The following is a 10,678-nucleotide window of genomic DNA, read 5'->3' as shown; positions in this document are numbered from 1 at the left end:
CCAGTATCACTATATCCATAATTTAGTTAATGTACTTAAATTTAATTTTCAGATAATGAACAAATTTATAGTAGATCAAGATGACTAGATGGGAGAATACGCATCACACTTCACAACAGTTTTCAAAAGCAGACTCTGTTAACTGTGAATGTGTGCATCTGTCAGCTGCTCTCCTAATTTGCTGATACAAAATTAATTGCTGAGCATACTCCAGAGAAATGATCTTTTTTTAAAAAAAAGATTTATTTCAGGTATCTAAGTACACAATAGCTATCTTCAGACACACCAAAAGAGGGCATCAGATCTCACTACAGATGGTTGTGAGCCACCATGTGGTTGCTGGGATATGAACTCAGAACCTCTGGAAGAGCAGTCAGTGCTCTTAACCACCAAGCCAACTGTCCAGCCCTGAGAAATGACAGTTTTTAATTTAATGTTTGCTAGTGCAAATTTCATGAAATGACAGTATAATGTGCTTCCTGTTAGTTAGATGGTCAAGAAGCAATACTGAGGAGCCACAACAACACAGTTGACTTAATCTATGCTCAATGCATGTAAAATTGTGTAGAAACAGCATAGAACCCAGAAACATCTTCCTTACACTGTAAATCAGCTTAGATGTTTTACAATACTCGATAAAATGTTGATTCTAAGAGAACATATTTGAATTACTAGGGAATGATCTCTGCATGCATATCAAGAACCAGAATTCATTACCTGTTCATCATACAACATTACCAAAGAGAAGCGGCACAAGACTTCAGAGACCAATCACAGTTCAGGCTTCGCATGATGTAAAAGAACACAGGAGGGAAAGCTTTAAGGGAAACCCGTAGGACTTTTCTTTCCTTGCCCATGACTAACATAGCCAAAGGCACTTGTGTATTCTTCCTATGAACCTTTCAACCTCAGAGTATCTTGGAATTAGACATTTTGAAAACTAATAGTCTCATAACAGGGATCTCTCTGGAACTGCTTCAAAGTGTCAGCAGCAGATCCCATGTTCTGATGCTCTGTTGAATGGCAAGGAGGTGGACATGGAGGTTGGTCTGGAAAGACTGCCATGTGAATCATAAAGATACTCATCTCTACCCTGTCCAATATGTGTCTGTGTGTAAATAAATACTAGTGTTTAAATAAAATAAACACTGTGAGAAGCCAGAAGGAAGCACCTTGGAACCCCCTCTTACAGCTTTTCTCTCTGGCCAAGAATCATTGAATCTGTTAGAGCATCTCCTGGTGTCCTTGTCTGACTTGAGAGGGCCTTTATGGTGCTTTAAGCTCTAGTCCCTCTTGGTCATTTTGGTGCTTCTTATTGTCTCAAGTGAAATAGACTGCTTTAGAACCAAATATTATTTATTTTATATCCCTACAGTAATGTGCTTCCAGGACCTAACAGAAGTGCAGGCACGGCTGTATTCTCCTAGTATATTCCTCAATATTGTCATCACCTTAGCAATTTCCCAAAGATTAGACAGTTAATTTGTAGCTCAGGGTTCCACATCCATGGATTTCTGCTTGAAAAACTTAGGCACAACACACACGTATAACTCAGCCTTCAAGAGGTAGAGGTAAGAGGATTTTCAATTCAAAACTACCCTGAGCTACATATGAGATTCTATCTTAATACATCACTGTCCTCATGGGGAATAAAGAAATGGAAAGGAAAAGTAGATGTAGAAGGATATCAATGAAGACAAATGAAAGGAGAGAGGAGAAGGAGGAAAAGACTATTTAAAAGATGTGATTTCTGTACCAAACACGCAGAGATCTATCTGCTTGTTACAATTTCCTAATAATTCAAAATATTTTCTTAGAAGCAACATTGTATTGAATATTGTAAAATATCTAAATTGATTTATGGTGTAAGGAGGGGGTATCTGGGTCTTATGCTATTACTACACAATTTTACATGGGAGACCTGGCCCTTCCTAGATGTAAAATTGATGAGGTGACCTGGAATAAAAATTCCAAGTATACAGAGAACTGACTGCATGCTGACTGTGACGACACCTTATGGAAATTGTCGAGGTGATAATCAGAATCTAAGGGGAGAGTCATTAATACAGACGAGTCTGGGCCATGTGTGGTTAGACAGGGTCAGTGTGAGGGAGATGTCATGGAGTCAAACAGTGATCACCAAGAGCCTTCCCGTCTTGTCTCTTCAGTAGCCTGCTCTATGACAAGAGTTGTCCAGAGAGAAAAAGGAGGCAGAATCCAGAATAATAACCTTCATTGCTCTCTGCTTTTTAACTTCTCTCTGAAGATATCTGTTGAAGGGCACCTACAGGAAGTACATTAAACACCATCTACCATAAACCTGACTGATCCCCCCTTCTGTGCACACCAAGTGCCCATTACTCACAGGCACAATAGTACATTTCAAAGGAAGACACAGGGGCAAGGTGGGATACACTTCTTCTGTTTGTCATGGGCCAGCCTATTTGTGGTTTGATGAAGCAAGATTTCTTCTTTTCAAAGCAATAAAACATTTTTTGCTGTGTGCTAAGAAGCAGAACTTTTCCTCAGTGTCTTCATTAACTTGAATTTAGATACAACCATGAATAGAATCCCCATGATGGCACAGTGGCTGTATAAGGACAAGTAGAGAAACCTCATTATCACATCTGCCCTGTCTCACTAGTGATGCCCTCATCATGTTATGACGCAGCAAGAAGGCCCTAATCAGACACTGTTGCTGTGTTCTTTAAACCCCCAGTCTCCACAGTCAAGAGCCCAACAAACCTATTTTCTTTTAAAAAAAATTGACCAGGCTTTGGCCAGAAAATGAACTAGGATGGTAGTATCTTTTGTTTTGTTTTCTTGTCAACTTGAGTATGGAAACTTTAAGGGATGTAAATAGAGATTTAAAGGGTTTATTTAGGGCCAGTGAGATGTCTCAGTGGGTTGATGATCTGAGTTTTAGCGCAGAATAGATATGGAGGAAGGAGAGAACTAACATCTGACCTTGGTACACATTTTAATGTTACTTTATTTTCAAGAAACAGGTATCTAAATGCACTGAGACAGTTAGGAAACTCACCAAAGTAGATTAACATTGCTGTTACCGAGTTGCAGCTATACAGGGCCCAACCTCCTTAACACTTTATGGCGATGGAGGACTTTTATTATTCTTGTAAAATATACATGATATGAAAGCTAACATTTTTATCTAAGTTGATTAAGTTGATAGTTGATTGGCATGAAGTACATTCACTGTATTGTGGGATTATGATTCCCATGCATCACAATTCTTTTACCATTTCAAACTGAAATTCTATATTCAATAAATACCAGCTCTTCACTTCTCCCTCTCATAGCCCTTGGCAACCACCATGCTGCTTTCCATTGCTTCCATTTGTTGTCTCTAGGCTCCTTGTACAAATAACACCATATAGTATTTGTCTCTTGGCAACTGGGTTATTTCTTTTTGTGTAAATTCCTTGGGGCATCTATGTTCTGGCATGTGCCACAGCTTTTAGTCTTAATTATGTTCCATTTGTATACAGTGTGTTCATATATGTTTGCATGCATTTCTTGAACAATTGTTGACCTCAGGTAATATCTACCTTGTTTTTGAAGCTGGGTCTCTCACTTGAGATCAATAATTTAGGCTAAGCTGTCTTGACAATGAATCCCAGGGCACTAGCTCACCAGAGCTGGGTTTACTGGCAGAACATCACATGCCTGACTGGTGTTTTGCAGTTTTGTCATGTGCGTTTGTGTGACTGTGTGTGTTCCTAAAACCAGTATGGATCTAAAGCTTTCAAAAATGTCTTAACACTTAACACTTATTATACAGAATAATGGAATTATAGGGTTTTAATGCATTAAGTAATGGACTTTGATACTATTTCCCCCTTAATTTCTCTTGGGATTGAATTGAATCTGTAGATTGATTTTGGAAGTATGGCCATCCCATGAGTATGCAAGGTCTTTCCATCTTCTAGTGTCCTCTTTAATTTTACTTAGTATCTACAGAATTTTCATTACAGAGGTCTTTCACTTCCTTGGTCAGGTTTAATTCAAAAAATTTTTTGGGGGGAGGATATTTGACATGATTGATGTTGGCTTTGTCAAAAGCCTTACATGTCTATCGATTGATATGATTTCTATTCTATCAAAAACAAGAGATTTGTGAAATTTATAAAATTTATTGACATATTGAGCCAGTACTACATCTCTGGAATAAACCAGTTTGATCCTAGTAATTTTGTGATTTCTTATTGAAGAGTTTGCAGGCATTTTAAAAGAAATTTTGCATGTATTTATGTTGGAGATTGGTCTGTGTTTATCTGGTTTTAGTACTAGGCCAATACTAACTTCATAAAGAGTTTGGTAATGTAACCTTCCTTTGCTATTTAATAGCATGCTTTGAGAAGTATTTGTGTATTTCATTGAAAGACTGGTAATTTTTTTATTTGGTAAATATTTGATCACTACTTCACTTGTACTGCTTTCTACAAAGCTGCTCCATTTTTTTTTCTTTTCTTTTTTTTTTTTTTTTTTTAGATCTTCACGATTTACTTTTGGTAGGTTATATACATCCAGAAATCTATATACTTTATTTTAGAGTTTTCCACTTTCTTGAAATAAGTGATTTCTAAAATAAGACCTAATGATTTTTCTGAATTTCATTAATGTATGTAGTAACAACTCTCCTTACCCCCCAATCTATTTACGTTGAAGCTGTTCAACTTGATTATTTTTGTACTTGAGGATTTTATGAATACTATATATCATTTACATCCCTCTCTGTCCCACAATCAACATCGTCCCATTTCCTTCCCCAAATTCACTTTTTCCTAACCCCCTAACCCTAAACACCCCCAACCTAACCCTACCCACCCACTCCCTAACACTAACCCACACCACCCCCAACCCTTTAACCCTAACCCCTAACTTTCTAGCACTAACTGCACACCCAACCGCCCTATTCATAATCCCTACCCTTCTAACTCAGCTCGTTTCCAAAAGACTCCTGGCATTTACTTTGACCATGTTTTTGAATTGTTAGGTATTTATGCAGATTTCAAAACACAAACACTTTACCAAATTGAGCCCATTCATAAGGCTTTTCTCAAGGATGTTATTTTCTGCATTCACAGGGTTTCAGTGAATGCAAGGATGAATACTTTTATTATAGTGAGAACTATAGAAATGTGCAAAGGCTTCACCATATTCAGTACATTCATAGTTTCTCCCTAGTGTGGTAACTTTTATGCTGTTTGTGTTAATTTGGGTTTTAATGCTGTGAAAAGATACCATGACCAAGGCAACTCTTAGGAAGGACATTTAATTGGGGGGAGGGGAGGTATACAGATTCAGAGGTTCAGTCTATTATCAAGGTGGAAGGAATGTCAGTGTCCAAGCAGACATGATGCTGGAGAGAGTTCTATATCTTGATCAGAAGGCAGCCAGAAGACTCTTCTGCCCTGGGCAGAGTTTAAGCATGGGGTCTCAAAGCCCATCCCCCCTCCACAGTGACATACTTCCTCAAAGGCCACATCTACTCCAAAAAGGCCATACCTCCTAACACTGCCACTTGCCATGGGCCAAGTATATTTAAACCACCGTACCTTTGAAGATCACAGTAAAGGCTTTACTACATTGGTTACATTCATAGGGTTACTCTTTAGTATGTATGTGTTCTTTTATGTAGTTGGAGGTGGCTTGATTGTGAAAATGCTTTACCATATTGACTACATTTGTAAGGTTTCTTTCCAGTATGAATTCTTTCATGTTGTCAAAGTTGATCATGAGAGGCAAGGAATTTACTAAATTACTTACATTCATAAGCTTTCACTGTAGTATGTGTTGCTTTATGTTTTCGGAGACTAGCATTACATACAAAGGCTTTACCACATTCATTACATTTGTAAGGTTTCTCTCCAGTATGTATTCTTTTATGTACTTGGAGATAACTTTGATATGCAAAGGCTTTACCACATTGATCACATTCATAGAGCTTCTCTCCAGTATGTATTCTTTTATGTACGTGGAGAGAACTACAACTTATAAAGGCTTTACCACATTGATTGCATTTGTAGGGTTTCTCTCCAGTATGAATTCTTTCATGTGTTTTAAGAGTACTGTGAAGTAAAAAGGCTTTACCACATTGATTACATTCATAGGGCTTCTCTCCAGTATGTCCTCTTTTATGTACTTGGAGATGACTACAACGTATAAAGGCTTTACCACATTGTTCACATTTGTAAGGTTTCTCTCCAGTATGTGTTATTCCATGCCTTTGGAGATGACTGGGTCGTGCAAAGGCTTTACCACATTGATTGCATTTGTAGGGTTTCTCTCCAGTATGAATTCTTTCATGTGTTTTAAGAGTACTGTGAAGTACAAAGGCTTTACCACATTGATTACATTCATATGGCTTCTCTCCACTGTATTCTTTTATGTACTTGGAGATAACTATGATATGCAAAGGCTTTACCACGCCGATCACATACATAGGGCTTCTCTCCAGTATGTATTCTTTTATGTACTTGGAGATGACTACAACGTATAAAGCCTTTACCACATTGATTACATTTGTAGGGTTTTTTTTCCTCCAGTATGAATTCTTTCAAGATTTTGAAGCTGAGAATCGTATGTAAAGGCTTTATCACGTGGCTTACATTCACAGAGTTTCTCTCCAGTATGTGTGCTTTTATGTCTTTGGAGATGACTATGTTGTGCAAAGGCTTTACCACACTGAGTATTTTCAGAGGGTTTCTCTCCAGTATGACATCTTTCATGCCTGCAAAGATAGATAGTTGGCACATGTGAAGGCTTTACCACATTCACTAAACTAATGAATCTAATAAATAGAAATTAATTTTATAATTTGGTCTAATTGTAAAGAAGAATCACATCTTAAGGTTGTATCACTTTGTTTACACTCATGGTTTCCCATTCACTATGGGTTGGTAAAAGTGTTATTACATGGCTCACATTTGTACCATCCTTTTTCTCTATGAGATTCCTCATATATTTGAAGAGAAATGGAAGAGCTCAGAGCTTTACCACATTGAGTACATTCATATGCTTTCCTTTATTGTGAAATAAACTACATTTGCATACCACATCAGCAAAGTGAATCAGGGCAAACAGAAAGGGATTTCCACAATCCTAGTATTCATAGGGATTTTCTGCTAGGTGAGTTTATGGATATATTCCCAATGAAGTTGGGAAACCAACTAATTATAAACTTGTATCACACTGAGAAAGTCTGCTCAAATGTGGACTGCTACATATATCTTAATTGTTCTGGGGGTGGTGACAATGTTCTTCAATAGTATGGTCTTCCCAATTGTAACCTAAAATACAGTACCAGAAAATGTATGATATATTATTGGAAATTAGGCAACATTTAAGTTACTATCTTCAGTGAACCTGACCTTTTCACCTCATTCTCCTTTATTCTCAATTGAAGTTACAGAAAAGCAACAGTAACAAAGGAACATTTGTTTCCTTATTTTAAAAACTGAACGAAAATTCACTGTCTTACCTATAGCAGTGAGGTTCCTGTAGGTCTCCTGCATCACATCTTTGTAGAGACTCTTCTGTGAAGGATCCAGCAAAGCCCATTCTTCTCGAGTGAAGTTTACATGTACATCATCATAGGTCAATGCATCCTGAAATATCCCATACATTAACAACAGAAACCATGATACAGATATCACTGTAAATGTATGTTTCTGATATTTCCCTCACTTATTTCTTGACCCAGATGTTCTAATGTAATTACCAAATCATCTTAGAAGAAAACTGAGTAATAAGGTTCACCTCTGTCATTTCTTTGCTCATTGAGTTGGATATAGCCTTGCAAAAGAAATGCTAATTAATGGAGAGAGAGAGAGAGAGAGAGAGAGAGAGAGAGAGGTGCGCAGTACTAAGCACACAGAGAAATTGTATGAACAATTACTAACGGCAAAAAATGTCAAGTGAGCGTACAGGCTCATGTCTTTAATCCAAGCACTGAGGAGGCAGAGGCAGGTATATCTGAGGTCTATCCAGTACAGCCAGAGGTACATATTAAGACCCTGTCTCCCCTATGAAAAATTAATCAAACAAACAAGAAAGATAGAAAGGACTCAGAGGTTTTTACTAGAGATCCTACAAAGAATTACATACACTGCAGTTCTGTATTCTTCTTCCAGAATCTTGAGGTGGCCCAGTTTAAACTGTAACAGTAATGAGATCTTCCTAAAAGGGAATGAATGTTTAAACAGATACAAACAGATAGCTCAAAATATTGGCAATGTAAATGTTGATCCTAAATAAGCAACATAGGACAGGAGCTGGTTCAGCAATGAAGAGCTCTTGCTGGTCTTTAAAATAATTGGCCTCAATTGCCAGTAGTTAGAAGGGAGCTTCACAACTATTGATTACTGCAAGTTCAGGAATTCTGAAGCCATTTTCTGACTACTATGGGGATTAGGCATACATGATGTGCATATTCATTCATACAGGCAAAATATACATATTCATGGCAATATAGCCAGGCAGTATGAATGTCATGAATACATGCCATCCTGAGAAACAGAATATGCTCTCTGTCAAATTTCAAAATTCATAACGTGGATGAAGATCAACACAGCAGCGTATGCTTGACATGTGCCAAAACTCACAGTCCAACCCATCAGCCAATAATATAAAAACGAACAAACAAACAAACAAACAAACAAACAAAGAAAAACCTGGGCATGATGGCCCACATTTAATCCTGGGACTCTGGAGCCAGAGGCAGGTGGACCATTTACGTTTGAGGCCGCATGTTCTAAACAGCTACTTTCAGGACAGCCAGGGCTACATAGAGAAACTTTGTCCTCAAAAACAAAAACAAAATTAAAATTATAAAAATCAGAAAGCAAGTTATATCTTTCCAACATACAAAGGAGCAGAATACCCCTTCCCATTGCAGTAGAGAGGAATGTGTACATAGTGAGGGAAGATTGGACCAAAGCAAGAAACCCAGCAGGACAAACACAAAATCCCGCAGCTCTGTCTCAGACACAAGGAGCTTCAGATTCAAAAGGCTTAGATGGCCATATCCCTGCAACTTCTCATACATTTCTCTGTTTAGATCCTTGAACTCCCTATATGCAGCTCTCCATGACAGGTGTCTCATAACTTGGTATCTCTATATCTTGTGGTCTCAAATGCAACTCAGGCTTCATCCTCAGATTCATCCCATGCACTCTCACAGTGTCCTCCCTCACTGGGGATCTCACTCTGCAAAACAGAGATGGCTGGAACAGTGCTGAACTGAAACCACGGGGGAAGAAGCCATAACCTTACATTTTCCATCTTTCTTATTTCCAGAACTTGGGTGCCACGCTTGGACCAGTAGTAGCAGGTTTTATATGAAGTTCCTTCCTGGGTCTAGGAATGACTTTGCCAACTCCCCCTCCCATTAACTGAAGGCTTAGCAGGAGGGACTGTTTCCCTTAATTCACTTTCTTAGGCTTCCAATCCTGAGCAAAGTCCTTCTCTTTAATGGTGATAATCTCTTTGAAAATTCATGCCTGTGTCTCAGCATTTGGCTGCCATGTGTAACTTCCCAGGGCTGCTTTTCTCTAGAAACCACAGACTTTGCATTTATTTCTGCTTAACTTGTTTTTTTCTTGTAGTCCAGAATGAATTACTAGTAATAATCATCTAACAGATTCAATATTTCACCTGAGAAATATAGCTAATTGTTTTTTAATTCTGCCTTGTTCAATTTCTCAGAGCATGGGTGGAATAAGAAAGACTTGGGGTCAAAATACCACATAAATGACCTCCAGCTAAATTTTTCATGGAGTCTATTTTCCACTGAAATCCTATGACCTCAACTTCTGACTGCATTACTTGCATTGACTCCAGTCTTCCAGGTGCTACAACAACAGCTGTTTAAGCTCTGAATACAGCTTCCTATGCTTTTTGCAATCTCAAGCCCTGATATTTACCACTTTCCTCCAAAGGAGAACATTTCTAGTTTCTCTAGTTTCTGTCCAGCAACAAAATAACCTTTTTTTTTGTTCTAACTTGCTACTCTCCTACTTTGATTCAATTCTCTAACCAAAATCATCTCAGCAAATAAACAGGTTCACTTGTTTGGTCCAGTCACATGACAGCCATCAGTTCTGGAGCTTAGGATAGAAACTCAAGCTTCAAGAAAAGGCAAAAACCATGAACAATTATTGTTTCCTGCTTGGTCACTGTCTCATACTTACCCAGCTCTCTTACCCAGCCCTGGCCCACTTGCTCAGCGATCCTGCCACACTCAGTGTAGAGCATTCCCACAACAATCATCACAACACAATCTCTCACTGATACAGCATCCAGACATTTTGATGAGGGCATGCCCTCAAGTGAGAGCCCCTCAGATGATTGTAGGCTCTAAAATGTTCACAACTGAAGCTAACTAGGACAAAAAGGCAAAAATATATCAGAAAGTTTAAAAAACCCAAATCAAATGTGTTAACAATATCATTTAAGTAGCAAAAACCAACAAACCACACACACATACACACACACACACACACACACACACACACACACACACACACACACACAGTCACACAGATTTGCCAAGAAATGAGGAGAGGCAAGCCTTTAGAAGAGGACACTAAAACTGTTTCCCAAATATCAAAACTTCAAGAAACTCATAACATAGTAAATTTTCAGAAGATAAAGG

General features: G+C 38.1%; 1 protein-coding gene across 3 annotated transcripts in view; it reads right to left on the bottom strand.

Annotated features, from left to right (window-relative positions):
* Nucleotides 1-5,280: 5,280 nt before the first annotated feature.
* The window catches only part of Zfp120l4 (zinc finger protein 120 like 4), a 39,213-nt gene continuing 33,815 nt past the window's right edge, over nucleotides 5,281-10,678 (bottom strand). The window contains exons 2-3 of one of the 3 annotated variants that reach the window (XM_039084952.2): nucleotides 7,505-7,631; nucleotides 5,281-6,754 (exon numbers count right to left, since the gene is read on the bottom strand). In XM_039084952.2, the coding sequence (XP_038940880.1) occupies nucleotides 6,381-6,754; nucleotides 7,505-7,631 (501 nt within the window). In that variant the 3' untranslated portion in view covers nucleotides 5,281-6,380. Of the gene's footprint in view, nucleotides 6,755-7,029; nucleotides 7,314-7,504; nucleotides 7,632-10,678 lie in introns of those variants that run through there. The other 2 variants (XR_005489525.2, XM_063267943.1) reach the window with 2 other exon arrangements.

The sequence above is a fragment of the Rattus norvegicus genome, chromosome 9 (genome assembly GCF_036323735.1).
Source record: "Rattus norvegicus strain BN/NHsdMcwi chromosome 9, GRCr8, whole genome shotgun sequence".
In the NCBI taxonomy this organism is placed as follows: Eukaryota; Metazoa; Chordata; class Mammalia; order Rodentia; family Muridae; genus Rattus; species Rattus norvegicus.
This window is presented reverse-complemented; position numbering and strand designations above follow the sequence as displayed.